The following is a 21,611-nucleotide window of genomic DNA, read 5'->3' as shown; positions in this document are numbered from 1 at the left end:
AGAGATGGATTGGCAAAATGGCAGCATCAATGGGCTCAAGCGTGGCAACAATACTGAGGTTGGCCCAGGATCGAGCAGTGTTTTATTGTGTTGTGCATAAGGTTTCTATGAGTTGGTACTGACTCAATGGCACCTAACAACAACAACAAATGACTGAAAACCATACAAGTTAAAGGATGAAATCAAGGACATCTGACATGAAGAAAGCAAAAGGTCATTAAAAAGACAGGAATGAAAGAAAAGATCTAAATGGATGTCAGAAGAAACTCTGAAACTTGCTTTTGAATATATAATAGCTACAGCAAACAGAAGAAATGACGAAGTAAAAGAACTGAACAGAGGAGTCCAAATGGTGGTTGGAGAAGAAAAAGTATTATAATGAAATGTACATACACCTAGAATTAGAAACCCTAAAGAGAAGAACACACTCAGCATTTCTCAAGCTGAAAGAAATGAAGAAAAAATTCAAGCCTCAAGATGCAATATTGAAGGGTTCTATGAACTAGACTAAGGAGCTCTGGTAGCATAGTGGTTATAAATCAGGCTGCGAACCTTAAGGTCAGCAGTTCAAAACTACCAGGTGTCCACGAGAGAAAGATGAGGCTTTCTGCTCCCGTAAAGATTTACAACCTCGGAAACCCTGTACAGGGTCACTATGAGTCGGTTCGGCACATAACAACAACAACATGCACTAGACTGCAAAGCCGTATGAAGTGCAAAGTCAGCGGTTCAAGCTCACCAACTGCTCCCTGGAAACCCTGTACTGGGTCACTTTTTATAGGAGTAAAAAGCCTAATTTTTCTCCCACAGAGCAGCTGGCAGATTAGAACTACTGATCTTACAGTCAGCAGCCCAATGTGTAATCACTATACTACAGTGCTCTTTAAAGGTAAGCAGTAGAGGTGAAATAAATTTTATTAAACAGGTGAAATGCTGGCATAATAAAAACGATGCTGGATACAAGAAAATCTACTTCCAAATTTGCAAATGATTTAGAGCAAATGAGTTAACTGTTGAGCGTCTCCATCTTAATCTGTGGAATAGAAGTTGGTTTTAATAATCTCTCAATTCTCTTACAGTGCAAAAATTCTATTTAAAAAAATCAGTAAATTATTTATTGAACGTGTTCATCTGTGAGTTAACTGCCCAGTAAGATTAAGTTAAAGCAAAAGTGAATATAACATAAAACCAAAAACCCACAGCTTTCAACTTGATTCTAACTCATAGCAACCCTATAAAGTAGAGTAGAGCTGTTCCACGTGGTTTTCCAAGCTGCAAATCTTTACAGAAATAGACTGCCTCATCTTTCTTCTGCAGCTGGTGGGTTCAAAAAGCCAACATTTAGGTCAGCAGCCCAGCACTCAACACACCATGCCTCCAGAGCTTCTGACTATAACTATATATTCATATATAATATATATATATATATATATTATATATTATATATATATACATACACATATGTTAAGAGCTATAATAGAAGGCTCAAGAACAATCCAGAGGAGGAAAAGAAAAGTTTAAGGAGAAAGTGGTATCTTGAAAGAGGGTAGAATTTATTAAAGGGAAGAAATCAGGATAGTCCATCAGTGTAACACAGCTGTATCTAATGCCCATCAAGTGGCCCAAACAAGTGTAGAATACCAATTCTACTCCCCAGATCCCAGAACTTCTGGAGATGATGGGGAAAAAAGCACTGCTGTCAAGTCAATTCCAGCTCCTAGTGCCCAAAAGACAGAGTAGAGCTGCCCAATGAGATTTCCAAGGCTGTAAATCTTTACAGACCGCAGACTGCCACGTCTTTCTCCTATGGTGTGACTGCTGGGTTCAAATTGCAGACCTTTTGATTAGACACTGAGGGCTTAACCACCCTTTCATCGAGAGTCTACAGGGACCATTAAATACCATATTTAGGAAACAGCATATAATAAGCATACATTACCTCCATATACTCTTTGAGGTTAGTCAAATTCATAACCATCCCTGTGACAGGATCAATCTAAAGAATAAACAAAGGTGAATGTTACTACAATCGGCTGTCCACATTGAAACCTCTGGTAAGTTATTAAAAGCTGCACGATGTGCAGAGACGGTGCCCACATTTTCCTTCCTCCCTGTGATAGTCATTGATCTCAGCCTGGAAACACCACGTGCTTCAGGCAGCCTTTTCATTGCACGGCTCGTCTACCGGTCCACATAGAGCACAGGAAAGACAACACTGTGGGAGAGGAGCAGCCTGGAATGAAGCAGCTCACCACACACACAAACGCAGGGAAGCAATACTGATTGGAACAGTTTCCAACACAAATTCCACTATGTCGACTGAAAAACGGGCTCAGCAAGATGCACAAACCACATGGATGTTGCCAGCACGTACCTCTCCATGTACTGTCACCACAACTATGGGAAAGAAAACAAAGACACCAGAAAAACAGCATGATTTTCAACAGGTTAACATCCAAACAAACACAAGTTAACAACATAAATGAACTACAAGATGTGCCCTATCCAAAGTGAATATTTTCCCCAAAACAATTTTGTTTTTATTAAGGTATTTTTATCAACCAAAGCAAGACTCAGTTAAGACAGGAGAGCTTAGTAGTAGAAGCCCAAACTAAAAAGCTTATGACATTGATTCCCTAAGTGGCAAGCCACTGCTGTAAAAGATCTACCTGTTAAAAAAAAAAAATATATGCAGACAGGTTTTCAGTTACACATAGCATTGATACAATTCTGGACAATACTTCTCTGAGCAAGCAAAACTAACAGTAGGCCTTCAATTCTTACCCTTTATTCACATGAATATATACACTGTTTACAGTGATGCTTTGTTGTTGTTGTTAAGTTCCGCTGAGAAGATTCTGACCCATAGTGACCCTGTATAAGGCTTTTAAGGAGCAGCTGATGAGCTTGAACCACTGACTTTGCAGTTCAAACAACTTTGCAGTCTGACGCATTAGCCCACAGAACCACATGAGGACTTTGGGAATTCACAACTGTTTGTATAACATATTAGAAAAATCTTTGTGTTTAGTGCTTTAAAATTGAATGTCATTGTTTTTCTTGTTGTTAAGTGCCTTTCCATGGCCATGTATAGGGTTTTCGAGTTGGTGAACCTATGTGTGCAGAGGAGAACTGCTCCATAGGGTTTCCAAGGCTGGGACTTTTTGGACGCAGACTACCAGGCCTGTCTTTCATGGTACTTCTGGGTAGTTTTAAACTGCTAACCTTTTGACTGACAGTCAGTGTTTAACCATTTGTGCCACCAGGGACTCTCCTAAAAATTAATAACTTAATATAGCTATTTTTTTTTCAGTTCTATAAAAACAACACACAAACATCATTAAGTATTGTGTGATAAGTGACTATACCAAGGCAGAGAACACATAGATCAAATAATGTTGTTGTTGTCAGTTCTAACCCACAGCAACCCAGTATAGGGTTTCCAAGGACTGCCTAGTGGGTTTGAACAGTTGGCAGCCCAAAGCTTATTCTATAGGGCCACACCAGATGAAATAACAGGTTGCACCTAAACTACACATCCTGATTTTCTAACAGCTTGTCTGGTCTTGCACACCACCACACCATATGCAGCAGCTTTTGCCCACATCAGTTCTCTCTCCATGAATCAAACCTCTTATCCTTGAACAAATCCATTACTTTTTGAGAACACTGCTGGCAAAGTGTCAGACAGCCGACTTTTCTGCCATATAGCATATTTGCCCCCCCACCCCTTGTCAGTCATTATTTACTCTAAGAATATAATCTAATTTTAACATTACCCTCAGCATGACCAAATTAGAAGGAAACATTCTACCAACAACAGAATCTTAATATGCACTTTAAAGCCAAGGAAAAAAAATATTCAAACTATTCATTGTTTTTGGTTTATCTGTTAACCAGACAACTGAGAGGTTAACTTTAAGGGATTCTGAACTTCCATTTTCACTTGGAGTTTCCATTGAATTTTTGACTCAACACTCAAGCACTCCTGCTCTGTCCAGGAGGTTTCTTACTCATTAAGTCTGTATTTGCTGAACAATCTTTGATCCTTATTGAAAAGTCTAAAATGTCATCCTTTTTTTCTCACCTTTATAATTGTGCCCATGGCCATTTGGATTGTTGCACTTCCCAAACAGTTTCAAGTTTTCTTCATTACTCAGAGCTTTGCTGATAAGAGAACAAAGTCAATGTGAAGCAAGTATTACATTCAGACTCCTTCTCTATTCCCTACACTTGGTATTTGTTCTGGCCTTTGAAAAGCTTCATAATTTATTACCTTAACTCAACAAAGATAGTCAGAAATTGATCTGATGTCATTACTTCAAATACACTCTCAGGAACCAGTATATTCCCTCTAATTAGACTACAGTAGCATGCAAATTAACATAAGCAAACCTTAAATTCAATCTCCTTGTTCTAACAAATGATTAGCCCCTTCATGGCCCTTCAGTTTTTCAATAAAATAAACATTTACTGGGTACCTAGTGTGTACTAGGGAGTCCTGGTATGGCGCTATAGGATAAGCACGGGGCTGCAAGGTCGGTTTGAACTGCAAGGTCGGCAGTTCAAACTCACCAGTCACTCCTCGGGAATCTTATATAGGGTTGCTATGAGTTGGAACCGACTTGGTGGCACATAACAACAGCAACAATATGCACTGGGCTCCTGGTGTGGCGCCATAGGATCAGCATTGGACTGCAAACCACAAGGTACGCAGTTCAAACCCACCAGCTGCTCCTTGGAAACTCTATAGAGGGTCGCGATGAGTCAGAATCAATTCAACCGCACTTGACAAAAAATAAGTTCTAGAGTGGCACTGTAGGATAAAATAAGTACTGGACTGCTAACCACAGGACAGTGGTTTAATCCCACCAACAACCCCATACAGGGTCGCTATGAGTCAGAACTGACTTGATGGCAAACAACAGCAATAAGTATTTGGCACATGCTAAATGGACAGGCAAATCTTGATAAATAAAAGTAGATGTGGATCCTCAAGAGGCTTAAATTCTTACTCCTCATGAAAAGCAACGGCATGACCTAGTAAGTTTCCTCTTTACTATGCTTCAATTATTCCTGAATTTTAACTTCACCAATCTATCAAGAAATATTCAAATTAAAAGACATAAAAAGCTGTAATGCTTACTGTTCCAGACAAAGAAAAATTTGTTGTTGTCAAGTGCCACCAAGTCAGTTCTGACTCAGAGCAGCTGGTGGACTCGAACCACTGACCTTGTGGTTTGCAATCCAGTGCTTACCCTACAAAGCCAATTGCTCCCAAAAAGAATACAATGAATATTTATGACCTATACCCACCCAACCAATTTCCTCATCATCTTCTATGAGGCCTCACCATGTTCATGTTTGAGCTTCCAAATCAAGAGTCTCTTTAGTAGGTCCCCCACTTTCCCTGACATTTAACCCACTGAGCTACCAAGGTCCATTTTAGTAAACAGTGAACCCAATAAAACCAAGCACTCTGCCTCAAGTGGATTCCAAGTCATAGTGACCCCTGTATAGGACTTCCAGGGCTGTAAATCTAGGGCTAGTAAGTTTGAACCACGAATCTCACATCACATCTTGTGGTTAGCAGACCAGCGTCAAAACCACAGTGCCACCAGGGCTAGCTCCTCAAAGTCACTCCAGTGTAATTAAGCTGAGTCTGAGAGCCCTAGGTTCAAATTCCAACTGTTGTGCTTGTTCGAGTTGCCGTAGGAAACTGGACCCCTGAACTCATTTTATCTTTGGTAAAAAGGATGTAAAACCTTGTTAATTATATATGATGTCCTGGTGTGGTGCTGCGGGTTAATGTGCTGGACTGCAAAATCATTCTGAACCACGTTCATGCTCACCGACCGCTCCTTGGAAACCCTAAATATAGTCACTATGAATTGGAACCAACTCGATAGCACTTAACAACTACATTTGGTAACAGTATTAGGGGCTCCTGGTTGTGGTGCTGCAGGATAATGCACTGGACTGCAAGGTTGGTTTGAACCGTATGGTCAGCGGTTCAAACTCACCAGCCGCTTATCTGAAAAACCTTTACAGGGTCCCTATTAGTCGGAACGACTCGACTGCATTTAACAAATAACAATCATATATGATAACAATAGCTGGCATATAACAATAGCTAGCTAACATGGATTGGAGGCTTCTGGTGTGGCACTGTAGGATAAGCACTGGACTGCTAACCACAGGGTCGGCAGTTCAAACCCACCTTGGAAACCCTATACAAAGGTCTCTATGAGTAGGAACTCACTCGGCCGCACGCATGTTTATGTTTATGGTATGTTGTTGGACACTGTAATTTGGGAAAGTTGAACGCCTCAAGTTTATGCAACTCTTGGAGCTAAATGAAGAAAATCTGAGGCTAGGAGGGAGCTTCCCGGGGCTATTTACAGAGCACGTCCGGCTGTTAACCATCACGCTTTATTGCTTCAAGAACGCTGCCAACTCTACTCTTCACTTCATTCCGTTACCGATAAAGCTCGGCCGACACACCAAGGCACCTCGCGTTCGCCCCGAGACCCCTCAGTTCGTGAACGATGCCCCTCCGTCACCAGGTCACTTGGACCACCACCCAAGGGTTCAAAGGCAAGCACATACGAAAGCCGGCCCGGTCCCCGGCCCGGCCCCGCCCCGATGACGTTCTCCAAAGGTGCAGCGGTCTCGCCTCCTACCGTTGCCACCTGTGGCACCCCCACCTGTGCAGCCGGTGGCTTGCGCTGAAAGAGACGATGCGGGACACTCGCGCAAAGCGACAACGGCTGGTTCCCGCAGCGTTCATCTCCTCCGTGGCCCGAGGCGGGCTGCGGTGGGAGGTGCCTGCCTCCTCCGCGGCTGCGCACTGCAGGCCCGGGCGCCCCGGAAGCGTTCCTCGGTTTCTCTTTAACTTAGGGCTGGGCATTAGCCAGCCAGTTCTGGCCTGATGGTCTTCTGTGAATCTTTACGTGAAACATCAATCTGAATCACTTGAAAGAGAAGTTTAGATAGCTAGATAGATCTTATTGTTAAGTGCTGTCCAGTCGGTTCCGATTCATAGCGACCCTAGTCAAATAAGGGTAGTTGCTTAGTGTCCTTGGTTTTTATATACACTCAGTGTTAGGCCACTCAGAAAATAAGTATTTCCCAGGTGTTGATACATCATAAGGAAGTATTATTCTCGGCCAGAGGTAACACTAACACTTTTACCTGTTTTAAGTATGAAAATATAAGAAAAGGTTAGAAGACATGTCTGAAAAATTAGCTTTATAACTTGATTGCTTTGGTAAAATATTGCATTGCATTCAGACCTCTTGCTCTAAATTATTCCATTAAAATTAGTTCTATATAAGGCTACCCACCAAATTCATACTCAGTAATCCTAACCAGTAAGCAAACAACATTTCCCTTAACTTGCAATTCTTTAAGGTCATTGGCTACTTAGATGCAGTCCCCACTTCACTCATGCAACATTTATGGGCACCTACGTAGTGGTTACGAATCGGGCTGCGAACCTTCAGGTCAGTGGTTTGAAACTACCAGCTGCTCCGCGGGAGAAAGATGAGGCTTTCTACTCCCGTAAAGATTTACACCCTCGGAAATCCTGTACAGGGTCGCTATGGGTCGAAACCGACTCGACGGCACTTAACAACAACAACAACAACAGTCCTAATGTCTTATAAATTTCTTGGCAGAGATGAGTGAGTGCCTCCTGTGCCAAGAAATTTGGAAGACAACTATTTGGCCGACTGATTGGAAAAGATCCATATTTGTGCCCATTCCAAAGAGAGGTGACCCAACAGAATGCGGAAATCATCAATCTCTTTGATATCCCATGCGAGTAAAGTTTTGCTAAAGGTAATACAGAAATGGCTATAATCATACATTTGCAGAGAACTTTCAGAGGTTCAAGCTGGATTCAGAAGAGGCCGTGGAATGAGGGATATCATTGTTGATGTCTGATGGATCTTGGCTGCAAGCAGAGAATATCAGAAAGATGTTTACCTGCTTTATTGACTTTCGATTGTGTGGATCATGACAAGCTATGGGCAACATTGTGAAGTCTGAGTATTCTGGAATACTTAATTGTGCTTATGAAGAATCTGTACCTGGACCAAGAAGCAGTTGTTCAAACAGAACATAGGAACACTGAATGGTTTAAAATTTAAAAAAGTGTGTGACAAGGTTGTATTATTTCACCATACTTATTCAACCTGCATGCTGAGCAAATAATCCAAGAAGCTAGGTTATATGAAGAAAAATGTGGCATCAGGATTGGAGGAAGACTCATTAACAGCCAGCAATATGCAGATGATACAACCTTGCTTGCTGAAAGTGAAGAGGACTTAAAACATTTACTGATGAAAGTCAAAGAGCACAGCCTTCAGTATGGATTACATCTCAATGTAAAGAAAACAAAAATCCTCACCACTGGACCAATAAACAACATTCTTATCAAAGGAGAAAAGATTGAATTTGTCAAGGATTTCATTTTTCTTGGATCAACTATCAACACTCATGGAAGCAGCAGTCAAGAAATCAAACAATGTGTTGCATTAGGCAAATCTGCTGCACAAGACCTTTTTAAAGTGTTGAAGAGCAAAGATGTCAGCTTGAGGACTAAGGTGCGCCTGACCAAAGCCATGGTATTTTCAATAACCTCATATGCATGCGAAAGCTGGACAGTGAATAAGGAAGACCGTAGAAGAATTGATGCATTTGAGTTATGGTGTTGGAGGAGAATATTGAAAGTGCCATGGGCTGCCAAAAGAACCAATAGATCCGTTTTGGAAGAAGTGCAGCCAGAGTGCTCCTTGGAGGCCAGGATGGCCAAACTTCATCTCTCATACTTCAGACATATTGTCAGGAGGGACCATTCGCTGAAAAAGGATATCCTGTTTGTTAAGGTGGAGGGTCAGAAAAAAAGAGGAAGACCCTCAACGAGATGGATTAGCCAAGTGGCAACATTGATGGACTCAAGCTTTACAACAGTAGTGAGGTTGGCCCAGGATCGGGCAGTATTTCATTCTGCTGTGCATAAGGTCGCTATGGGTCAGTACCAACTCGATGGCACCTAACAACAACAACAACAGTCCTGGTGTGGTGCTGTGGGTTAATGCACCAGACTGTAAAGCCATTTGAACTACAAGGTTGGCAGTTCAAGCTCGCCAGCTGCTCCTCGGAAAGCCTATGAGTAGGAACTGACTCGATGGCACTTAACAACAACTAAGACAGGAGTTTTTCTACTAGGGCAGAACTCAGAAGGCTCACTTCCTTAAGCCAGAAAATATACAAATGGACACATATTGGCAAGGTGGAACCTGTTATGGATCCCTTTAGTTCTTATTCACTCATTAAGTTAACAATGAACTTGTTAGTGCTTCAAGTCTGTTCAGACACATAGCAACCCTGTGTAGAGTTTCCAAGGAGTGGCTGGTGGGTTTGAACCACCAACCTTGAGGTTCCAACTGACCTTACGGTCCAGTGCATTATCTTGTAGTGCCACACCAGGACTCCAACAATGAGCTTGTTGTTGTTGTTGTTAGGTGCCATCAAGTCGGTAACGACTCATAGCAACCCTATGCACAGCAGAACGAAACACTGCCCGATCCTGGGCCAACCTTACTACTGTTTAATATCTATTCAATGCCAGGCACTCTGCTAAGTGACAGAAACACAAAGATGACTAACAAACATGGTTACCACAGGATCATAGGAAGCCCAACAAGACAAAATAAAACAGGCTATTTCTGCCTCTGGAAGTCAAAGAAAGCTTAAAAGAGGAACTGATTTCTGATTTGGATTTAAAGAAGTTCACCAGGTGGATAAGAAGGGATGAGAATTCCAGTAAGAAAAGATGTGGGTGAGCAAAGGAAATGTGGAAAATACAGCTTTTTTAGTCATAGTGGTAAGTTCTTGGCTGCTTGACAGGTGAGAAATTAAACAGAAAACAGATTTGGGACCAAATTATTGAAGGAGCTTGACTGTCACATTAAGCATAAAACAAAGGAGGCTACATCCCCTTCTTACCTCTTTTCTAGTTCTTTGTCAATAGAAGGGAATTCTCATCTAATTGAATCATGTCGGGACACTGGTTAGGCCCTGTTTACTCCCAGACAGAGTTACAACGTGTTTAAAATCCCACTCATGGTCATGACTTATGCTCTGTGCTATGCTTTAAGGAAGAGTCCTGTTGTGGCACTGTAAAATAAAGCACTGGACCACAGGGTCGGTTTTAACCGAAGGACTTTTGGTTCAAACTCACCTGCTGCTCCTTGGAAACCCTATAAAGGGCCGCTATGAGTCAAAATGGACTCCATGGCATTTAACAACAACAATAGCAATGCTTTAAGGTTTAAACTGGACCAAAAGTCTCCACTCCCATCCATCCCCCAGGAGACCTGGTCATCATATTCACTGTTCTGTTCTTTTACTTGCCTCCCTATAGTAAGTTGACCTAGGGGTTGGCCCCTTGGGACTAGCTGGGTCATCTTGCTCTTGTTTTTACCCCTAATCTGTGCACCACAGACTTCTTTTCCTGATGTCTCTGGACATGGGTGAGAAGAAAAGGAAGAGGTTCTGCCTAAGATTACCAGACATACATGCTTAGATTTCACAATGTCATTGATCCTTTTCTGTCTCCTCCTTCAGGACACTTAGATACAGCAGAGCCAAGGGAGAATTCAGGCATCCTTGGGGTAAAATCATATGATTACATGCTAACCTTTATATATTTGAACTTCACTCCCTGTGTATTAGGATGGATTAAAAGTTTTTAAACAAAAGAAAGATGTGATTAGATCTGCGTACTTCCCAGATTTAAGGTAGTGTGGTCTTCACCCTTGCAACTAGGTAAGATAGATCAAATGTCCATGTCATGTCTGGGAAAGTACAATGCCTTTGCAGAGCCTTCTGTAAAATATCAGAGGACTTAGGATCTTATGAGTACCACAGACTCAAAGCTGAATTGGTTTTGCTTGTGCATCTTGCCATTCCAAACCTTCTGTTGTTCTCCATCTCACCATTCCAGACATGGAACTTAGCCTTGTTACTTTACTGCCTCAATGCAAAACTCCACAGATAGTTTTTATATGTATGGAACACTTGACTGAAGATAGTAGTGTTTGTGAAGTTTAAAATAACTCTTAAGGAAAGGAGAGAACTAACCATGTTGGACCAGGACTGTGTAGTTAGAGGCCATGAGTTCACAGTTTGCTGTTTTGGCCCATGACCAGTTGCAGATCAGACCATTGTGACCTGTAGAGTATTCATTAGCTGACGTTCAGAAGATCAACAGGTGTTTCTTCCTAATGCAACTTATTCTGGAAATTTCAATGAAACCTGTCCAGCACCATAGCAACACGAAAGCCTCTACTGACAGATGGGTGGTGTATGGGCATAAAGGGCGTTGGCCAGTAATTTGCATGGAAGGGAAAATTGGAGATTTCTACCACAAGAGTCAGAATTGGCTCAACGTCAGTTATCAACAACTACGAAACCACCAATGCCCTGATCTGGGGGTCACTCCAGCAATGTCTGACATGCAGAACACGAGTGGGCAGTTTTATTGGTCCAGAATTAGAGTTCATCCAGAGGAGGGATGTGTAACTAAAGGAAAAGGATGTTGACAATAGTGAAGTTTACATGACAGACCTAGAGGTGTAGGTTGATTAGGCTTATTGGTAAAAGATAAAAATAAAAATAAACCCATGGTTTATTCGATCTCTAGTACATGGATTATATGATCTCTAGTACCACCTGTTAGAAGCATACTGGTGGTGCAGTTCTCAGGTGCTAGCCAAAAAAGTCGACTATTCAAACCCACCAGCCACTCTGAGGGAAAGTGACATAGCAGTTGGCCTCCAGGAAGACTTGCAGTCTTGGAATGCCTACGGGGCAGCTCTCCTCTGTCCTTTCAAGACACTATGAGCTGGAATTAACTGGACAACAATGAGGATATTTTAATGCCACCTGTTTTCCAACTAAATGAAGTATTATCATCTTTTCCTTAATCCCTGGAGAACTATGTTACTAGCGGTGTTGTTAAGTGCCGCCAAATCAGTTTCAACTCACAGCGACACTATGTAGGGTTTCTGAGGAGCAGCTGGTAGGTTCAAATGGCCAACCTGGCAGTTAATAGTCCAGTGACCTGGAAATGAGAAGAAATACTGAATTTTAGTGATGTCCTTCCAAACAACCACTTCTCAAAGCCAAGCTGGAGGCAGGGAAGGGGCAGTAGTGTATAGTTCTTAGGAGTGCTATCTGCTAACCAGTTTAGAAGGTTCATCAAAGCATGTTAATGGGGAATCCTGCCCTGAATGAGTACCTTACGACCTATGGTTAGGGGCAGACTGTGATGGAAATAAATGAGGTGCTTTTCAGATCTATATTCAAAATCTTCTACCTGTGATCATTTGCATTTCTTCTCCCAAGTTTGAAGACCTGTGTCGCTCACATATCTGATGGTGGTAATGATTTGGTTTTAGCTTTTCTTTCATTTATTCACTTTATTACTTAGAGGAAGATACAGCCAGTACATGTCCAATTAAAACCCTCTTCAAAATGTTGTATCAGTATTTGTTTAATGTTTTCAAAGAAGAGCAGTAAGAACATATCATACCATAAGTATGTCATGAATTGTTGTTAAGAGAAATTTCACTCACTCAAGTGTCTACGGCTTGAAAGGTAGGGTGCTTTCTTTGCTTTCTCTTCTATACAGAAAACATTCATTTCACACCTAGTTCCCAGATCTTGTGGTTGTACCATTAGATGCGTGTGAAGGTACCCCCTTGGAATCCACAAGGCATTTGCACAGGCATCTCTGCTCAATGCAGATCTTCAAAGTTCTTGGCATTCAAGATTAGGAGAAAAGTGCTTTCATTTTTTTATAAGAAAATACATACTGAAAATTCCCTTTGATTTCATTAACAGTTTGTCTATTTTCTCCACTGTAAAACTTTTAAGGACAGAGGCCATACATTATTCATAATAACCCCAGCACCTAGTATGATGTCTTGCCTATCCTATCCACTCATTAATGTTTGATGAATTGCCAAACTGTACTAAAAAATCAATCGTGGCTGAGAAAGTTCATACCTAGAGCAATGAGAGGGAATTTTTCATATCAGTCAAATTTGACCATAAGGATCTTGCCCCTTTCCAGTCTTCTAAGAGACATAGAGAAGACCCCCAATGAGATGGATTGGCACAGTGACAGCAGGAATGGGTTCAAACATAGCAACAATTGTGAGGTTGGCGAAGGACAGGGCCATATTTTGTAGAGAACAGGGTCACTATGAGTTGGTACTGACTTAATGGCACCCAATAACAAAAAAAGAGACATAGAAACTCTTTCTTTTGAATTAGAAATGCTTCCATTTTGTGTAATTTGGACCTGTTCTAAAGGCAGCATTTCAAGGCAGTCTGAGATTTGTCCTGGTCCAATTACAGGAATGTCAACTGCCTGGCATGAGGACCGAATCCTGCCAGGCCCATTAATTCATTAATTCAGCACAGGCTTCAGGATCCTACTCCTCAGTAGCCACTAATCATTGATCAAAGTTGGCACTCAAAATGAACCAATTTGTCACAAGGTTGACCTAGACAATAAATCAGATATCAACATTATGGAAACAACAGACCAGGGCTTATGACTTTGAACTTTTGGATTGGTTAATTAAAATTGACAGCACAGATGATGGTAAGAACAATGCATCTATTCCAACTCATTTCAACCCCAGGTGATAAAGTAGAAGTGCCCCAGGGGATTTTCTTGGCTGTAATCTTTGAGAGAGGATATAGCCAGGTGTTTCTCCCATGGAGCCACTGGGTGGATTCAAACTGTGCCAACCTTTCTGTTAGCACTCAAGCACTGACAGCTCCCAAATGGCTTATGCTACTTTATGTCACCCTGGTTAGGAGTGATCACCAAGAAATAATAACTTCACCCAAAATGGGGGTGCTACAAAGGCAAGAAGTGACTGGCTTACAAGCTTTCAAGAGGGAGCCTAGATCCAGAGGCTGTAGAGGAAGGTAGAATCTCCACTGAGTAGTATCCAATCTGTCTAGGAGGGGCTGATGAAAGATGCGGACAGGTGATACAATAGTGAATGATTGTTATCAGGACTGATTGTGAGGGTTGGAAATGTAAAGATAGAAGTTTTGTAGCAAAAGGAGGGGAGTGATTGACTTTTCAGTTTAGGAGTGAAGGTTCCTGGGACCATCAAGGGAGAAGAGCGGAATGCGGGACCCTATCCAGAGAGATAGTGATGTGGAGAGATGGAGAGACTGTGGACTTTAGACCCAGAGAGTGAGAGGGGCTGTGTGCTGATGACCAAGCGGGCAGGGGGAGCGGCTTGAAGGATATACCCTTTGGTTGGTTGATGATGTGCATGGAGGGGATTGTAACCATGACAATGAAATGATATACAATAGGATGAATGTGAAGCTAATGTTCGCCCATGTAAACTATCACATAATTCACAATAAAACATTAAAAAAAAAAAGACAGCTTTAACATGTTCTGAAAATAACTATGTTTTCAGATGTTTCTCTAATTTTTTTACATGTAATAATAAATATAATTATAAATATAAAAAGAAATAATAACTTCTTCTTCTTCACTGGTTCCTGGTACTGGAGCAAAAACAGGTTCTGAGAGATAAAAGCCATCTTCTCTCTAAACCTGCAAGTCTAAATTTATATATGGTGGTGGTGGTTATGTGCCATGGAGTCAGAACCAACTCATAGTGACCCTGTACAGGGTTTCCAAGGCTGTAAATCTTTACGGGAGCAGAAAGCCTCATCTTTCTCCCACAGTACAGCTGGTAGTTTCGAACTGCTGATCTTGTAGTTCACAGCCAATTCATAACCACTACACTACCAGAACTCCTTAAATTTATATATATGTATATGGTCCTGATGTCCTGATATGGCGCTGTGGGTTAATGCACCAGACTGCAAAGCCATTTGAACTGCAAGGTTGGAGGTTCAAGCTCAACAGCTGCTCCTCAGAAACCCTATGCAGGGTCGCTATGAGTCAGAACTTACTCGATGGCACTTAACAACAACAACAACATATATGTGTGTATATATATAGAGAGAGAGAGAGCGCCAAGTCTGAACTAGAAGCTTTCTATAGATTTTGTAACTCCCAGCATGCATTTGGCTGTCGATATAATATTCCAACCAAAATTGAATCAGGCTTACTGAGTTGAAGATAGAAGGAGAAGGGGAGCTTTTGCAACCCCAGGAACCATCATCACACAAAATCTGCATCATTATAATTTCCCATCAACCTGAAATAGGGACCTGAACAACCTTCAGCCCATGTTTCTCCCAAAATAGCATCAAGCATAGAATTCTTTTTCGGGGCTCAGGGTTCATTTAGATTCCCTAGAGGGAACATATTCCTCATCTAGATGATTCCATAGTTCTCAAAATAAAAGTAAAAAGGCTGAACTGCTTAAATATTAAGGAATTTTTAAATGTACATTAAACAAAACTGAAGCTAATTCAAAGGACAGAATGGGTCTTTGAAAAGGAAAAAATCACAATCACCTTCAGTGTCTTATTCACCATACAACCTTGATCAGAGAATCCACTACCAAATATTGAAAGACACAGTCATAGAAGGGGTGATACTTTTTACAACTGAATTGGCCACAGTTAATTTGGAGAAATTCAATGCCTCTTTCCTCTCTCTTCTCAGTCCTCATAATGGAGATTTTCATGAAAGCACCAGATCTAAACGGAGATCTAGTAGCATAGTGGTTACATGTTGGGTTGCTAACCTCAAGGTCACCAGTTTGAAACTACAGCTATTCTGCAGGAGAGAGATGAGGCTTTCAGCTCCCCTATAAAGATTTACAGCCTCAGAAACCCCATATAGAGTCACTATGAGTCAGAACCAACCTACAGCATACAACCACCACCACCAGACCTGAAAGAGGTCCCCAAAGGAACTTGTTAAGTGCTGTCAAGTCCGTTCCAACTCAAAGCGACCCTGTATAGGGCTTCTGAGTAGCAACTGGTAGGTTTGAACTGCTGTCGCTTTGGTTCAAACTGACCTTGCAGTACAGTGCTAATCCTACAGCGCCACAAAGAACTTGGGTTGTTGTTTTTGCTGTTAAGTGCCAACAAGTCAGTTCCAACTCATAGCAACCTTGTTTAGGGTTTCCCAGGAGTGGCTGGTGAGCTTAAACCACTAACCTTGCAGTTCAAACCTACCTTGCAGTTCAGTGCATTAACCCACAACACAACAGGACTCCAGGTTACTTAATCCTCACTTGTTTTCTTCAGTGAAGGTCAGCAAAAGGGTTAACATGCTATAAGCATTTGTGATAGGTCTTGGAAGCTGAGGTTCTATGTCATTTTTTTTATACTGTCCCTCTTTCTATCATTTGTAGGAATGCATTAAAAAGCTTAAGATTTTGTGATCAAGCCATCAAATGACAGAGGAGATGGAAATATGTTTTTATTCTACTAAAGTTAAACTATGGAAGGCTGTATAATGATATGCCTGCGGTAAGCAGAAGTTATCTAAAAGGTGGGGCAGGTTAATGTCAACCTCAAATACTTAGCAATTCCACAACCATTAGAAAGTTGTATATATCTGGTTCAAAATACAAGAAGCATAGGTAAACAGTGCTTATTTCCGCCCAGTATCTGTGATTCTTGCACAAACAGTGTTCTATGACCTTACCCAGCTCAGCAGAATAGTAAGAAACCTATTGGGCACCAAACATTATATAAAACTGTCAGTGAATAAAGTAACACCACTAAAGTTCAAAGTCTTAGTCTAACGTCATTTCATAGTAAACCTTTCTATCAGCCTATTTCATAATACTGGCTGAAGACTAGGACAACAGACAGAGGTCCTCTCCCTCTGGGACATTCAAACTGACATTTAAGGCAAAACAAATCTTTGAGGGAAGATCTAACTACAGAACTATAGACTTATCCAGGAGACAAAGGAAAAAAAAATAAAAGCAACTGAGGAAATCATCACTCAAAGAATAGCAACTAACATGCCAATAATTTATATCCAGTAGCATTATTGGCATTCCTAAGAATTGTGTAAATGATCATTTTCATTCATTCACTTGTTCAATAAATATTTGCTGAGCACCTACTATAAGCTAAGTGCAGTTTTATACAAGCTATGAGTCAGAACTTACTCGATGGCACTTAACAACAACAGCAACATATATGTGTGTATATATATAGAGAGAGAGAGAGCGCCAAGTCTGAACTAGAAGCTTTCTATAGATTTTGTAACTCCCAGCATGCATTTGGCTGTCGATATAATATTCCAAAGCAAAGTCTCCAACCACATGGATTTTATGTGCTAATGCAGAAATAATTATAACTAGTAATAAATAAGAAAAATCTATTTCTTCATATCAAATTCATTAATATGTAGCCAAATATATGCTAGTGATAAGCCATTAAGAAACACACCATTAAGAAACTAGGTCCCTACTAGGTTTGGTAAGTGAAGAAAAGGGCTAACTCAGCAGGCTTTGGGTGTTCAAATTCTGCTCATTCTCAGGCCTATTTTCATGACTGGCCCTTGGCCACCTAGTTATGAAACGGACTAAGAACTGGGATCTAAGCTGTTCTTGTCTAAGAAGTTTTCAGTTGCTTTTTGTTTTTGTTTTTCCTGAGGTCTTGAGTCACCCTACGTAGGTTTTCCAAACAATGTATACTAACAAGGTGATTTTCCTCTAGGGATCTAAAACCTCAGCAACTGATGTCAGTCACACAGACACAGTGTGCAACATGGCTGAGCCCCAATATAAATCCTGGACAACCATGTGGGAAGAGCTTCAGTGAGATAACATTTCACACATGTTCTCACAACTTATTGCTAGAGGAATGAAGCACATCCTACTAGGTTACTCCTCTGGAAAAGGCTCTTGGGAGTTTGCACCTTGTTTCCTCTGGACTTTGACCCAGGCCTCCTTTTGCTTCCCTGATTCTGCTTTGTATCCTTTCTCTGTAATAAACTACAGCTCTGGGATAACTATATGCTGCATCCTGTAATCCAGCTGGTGGGTTATCAAATCTCAGGTTAGTCCTGGGGACACCCAGCTCAGCTTCTCTGAAAAATGATGCTTAAGCAGGAGTTTAAGTTAAAGTGTAAAATAAGTACATTTTAACACACTATAATCATGCTGACTATCATTGCTGAACATTCTAATTAAAGAATCCCAATCAAACAGAAAATGCAGAACAGAATTTCTCATTTTTATAGATTCCAGGCTTTTTGGAGCCATGGAAGCTGGATGAACCCCTAAAACTATTGCCCTGAGACCATCTTGAAGCCTTAAACCAAAAATATTCCCTGAAGTCTTCTTAAAACCAGGCTAAAATATAGTTTAACTTGACTAGCAAAGAATGTCTGCCTTGAGCATTAAGCTTTTTAAAGATCTATGTGGGATCTAAGGGATAGCAGCAACTCAAGAGATTAGTGAGTTTATGTTCAAGGGAGAGGAACAAGTCAGAAAAGGAGGCTGAGAGTGATAGCACAATTCAATGTCACTCAGTTGTACATGTTGACACTATTGAGTTTGTATATGTTTTGCAGTGTATTTCTCAACAATAACTTTTTTTTTTTTAACGATGCTTTAAGCACATTCTCATATCTTGAAATATTACAGGATGGAAAACAAACATTGCACCATTTACCCCAGGTTTGCTCTGTGTAAAAGAGACCTGGTGTGGCTTCGTAGGATAAGCACTGGCCCATAAGGATGATTTGAACCACAAGGCCAAAGTTCAAATCCATCAGTTACTTTTCCTGAATGAATATTGAATAGGATCACTTTGAGTTGGAACTAACTTGACCACACTTAACAACAGCAAATATTTTTAAATGCATTTTCCCATGACCAAAGTTTCCAATCCTTTTCTCATCCAGCTTTCTGCCAAAGTAATTTGGGTACATGAATCTCTGGATTGAATGATCTCTGAAGCATCCAAGTTTTAGAGATACCCTTTTCCCGTATCCATAGTAGACATCATCGGACGATATCTTTGATATCCCATGCGAGTAAAGTTTTACTAAAAGTAATACAGAAATGGCTACAAGCATACATTGATAGAGAACTTCCAGAGGTTCAAGCCGGATTCAGAGGACTTCATTCTTCTTGGATCAACTATCAGCACTCATGGAAGCAGCAGTCAAGAAATCAAACAACATATTGCATTAGGCATATCTGCTGCACAAGACCTTTTTAAAGTGTTAAAGAGCAGAGATGTCATCTTGAAGACTAAGGCGCATATGACCCAGGCCATAGTATTTTCAATAACCTCATATGCATGTGAAAGCTGTATAGTGAATAAGGAAGACCATAGAAGAATTGATGCTTTTTAGTTATGGTGTTAGAGGAGAATATTGAAAGTGCCATGTGTTGCCAAAAGAACTAACAGATCTGTGTTAGAAGACGTGCAGCCAGAGTGCTCCTTGGAGGCCAAGATGGCCAAACTTCGTCTCTCATACTTTGGATATATTGTCAGGAGGGACCAGTCACTGGAGAAGGATATCATGTTTGGTAAGGTGGAGAGTCAGAGAAAAAGAGGAAGATCCCCAACGAGATAGATTGACAAAGTGACAGCATCAATGGGCTCAAGCATGGCAATGATAGTGAGGTTGACCCAGGATCGGACAGTGTTTCATTCTGCTGTGCATAAGGTCACTATGAGTCGGTACTGACTCGATGGCACCTAACAACAACAACAACATAGTAGAAATGACTAACCTTTACTAAGTCGTTACATATGCTAGCGAATGTGCAAAGTGCATTAGCTCACTTAATCCTCACAAAAAGCTCAATACTTTCCTCATTTTACAAATGAAAAAAGTGAAGCTTGGAAGAATCAAGTAGCCTGCTCAATTTTGCAGCTAGCAATTGGGGAGTCTGAGGTTTAAACCTCTGCACTGCAAGTCCAGAGGTCATAATCCTGAACGTTGGCAGATATACTGCCACCCAACAGACATGTTTGGGGAAAAATCCTGATTCAGAAGCCACTCTCATCTACTAATAAGTAACAACTCTGAAGTTTCATCCACACACTTGTACAAATGCTTAAGAAATTTCAAGATCCCGTTTTGGAAAATAAAACATTGCTTTAGAATTCACAAACACATCTGTAGCCTACATCTTGGTGGGTCTCTATCATGACCAGAAAATGAATGACACTACATGTTTGGTAAAGTGGAAGGTCAGAGTAAAAGAGGAAGACCTCCAAGGAGATGGATTGGCACAGTGGCAGCAGCAGCTATGGGCTCAAACGTACCAGTAAGTGTGAGGTTGGTGCAGGACCCAGCAGTGTTTCATTCTGTTGTGCGTAAGGTTTCTACAAGTCAGTCCTAACTCAATGACACCTAACAACAACAACAAGCATAGGTTTAATGTATAGACTCTCAAACCAACCTGTCTCAGATTGAATCTTGATTCTATCTTTTGCTAGTTTCCTCTAGTACCTACCTCACAGGTGATTAAACAATTCCAAACCTGTTACCATCCAGTCAGTTCCGACTCATAGTGACCCTGTATTGTTGTTAAGTGCTGTCAAGTTGGGTCTGACTCATATAGACCCTGTATAGGGTTTTTAAGGAGTGACTGGTGGGCTTGAACTACTGAATTTGTGATTAGTAATCCAGTGCTCTGGTAGCGTAGTGGTTACGAATCGGGCTGCGAACCAGAAGGTCAGCAGTTCGAAACTACCAGCTGCTCCGCGGGAGAAAGATGAGGCGATCTGCTCCCGTAAAGATTTACAGCCTCGGAAACCCTATTCAGGGTCGCTATGGGTCGAAACCGACTCAACGGCACTTAACAACAACAACAACAATCCAGTGCCTATCCTACAGCACAACACCAGGATTCCAGCAAGCCTATGGTTGTTGGTGGTCATGTTCCATCTAGTCAGTTCCAACTCATAGTGACCCTGTATAGAGTTTCCAAGACTATAAATCTTTACCAGAGCAGAAAGCCTCATCTTTTTCCTATGGAGCTGCTAGTAGATTCGAACTGCTGACCTTGTAGTTTCAGAGCTCCTTTTAACTCTGTCAGACAGTAAATCTGCCACATAGGTTTCCAACGCTATAAATCTTTATAGAAGCAGACTGCCACATCTTTCACAGAGCAGCTGCTGGTTTCAAACCACTGACCTTTTGGTTAACAGCCAAGCACTTAACCACTGTACCACCAGGGGCTGGGTGGTGGTGATTGTGTGCTGTTAAGTCGGTTCCAGCTCATAGTGACCCTGTATAGGGACTAAAGACTTTCTAAGGCTGAAAATCTTTACAGGAGCAGAAAATCTCATCTTTCTCTCATGGAACAGTTAATGGATTAAACCTTGTGGTTAGCAGCCCAACCAACCAGGGCTCCTTCACCAGGGCTTAGAACTAAGCATATATTTTGCATATGCTATTATACTGCCTGTGGACCTCTGGTGTGGCACTGTAGGATAAGCACAGGACTGCAAGTTTGGTTTGGGCCACGGGTCAGTGGTTCAAACTCATCAGTAGCTCCTTGGAAACCCTATACTGGGTCACTATGAGTCAGAACCAACTTGATGGCACTTAACAACAATTATACTGCCTGATGGAGTGCTGTCTG

General features: G+C 41.3%; 2 protein-coding genes across 2 annotated transcripts in view; both read right to left on the bottom strand.

Annotated features, from left to right (window-relative positions):
- Window positions 1–6,790, bottom strand: part of PTS (6-pyruvoyltetrahydropterin synthase) — a 19,754-nt gene extending 12,964 nt beyond the window's left edge. The window contains exons 1-4 of the mRNA XM_006833827.1: window positions 6,708–6,790; window positions 4,088–4,167; window positions 2,375–2,397; window positions 1,940–1,996 (exon numbers count right to left, since the gene is read on the bottom strand). Coding sequence (XP_006833890.1) covers window positions 1,940–1,996; window positions 2,375–2,397; window positions 4,088–4,167; window positions 6,708–6,790 — 243 coding nt within the window. The remainder of the gene's footprint in view (window positions 1–1,939; window positions 1,997–2,374; window positions 2,398–4,087; window positions 4,168–6,707) is intronic.
- Window positions 6,791–12,749: 5,959 nt separating this feature from the next.
- On the bottom strand, window positions 12,750–19,008 carry BCO2 (beta-carotene oxygenase 2). Its single transcript, XM_006878262.1, is given in 7 exon segments — window positions 12,750–12,894; window positions 14,586–14,662; window positions 15,538–15,566; window positions 15,569–15,692; window positions 15,694–15,729; window positions 16,806–16,884; window positions 18,983–19,008. Coding segments are annotated over 7 exon segments (516 nt in total).
- Between the last annotated feature and the right edge of the window lie 2,603 nt (window positions 19,009–21,611).

This window comes from Chrysochloris asiatica, unplaced genomic scaffold (genome assembly GCF_000296735.1).
Source record: "Chrysochloris asiatica unplaced genomic scaffold, ChrAsi1.0 scaffold00008, whole genome shotgun sequence".
Taxonomy (NCBI): Eukaryota; Metazoa; Chordata; class Mammalia; order Afrosoricida; family Chrysochloridae; genus Chrysochloris; species Chrysochloris asiatica.
This window is presented reverse-complemented; position numbering and strand designations above follow the sequence as displayed.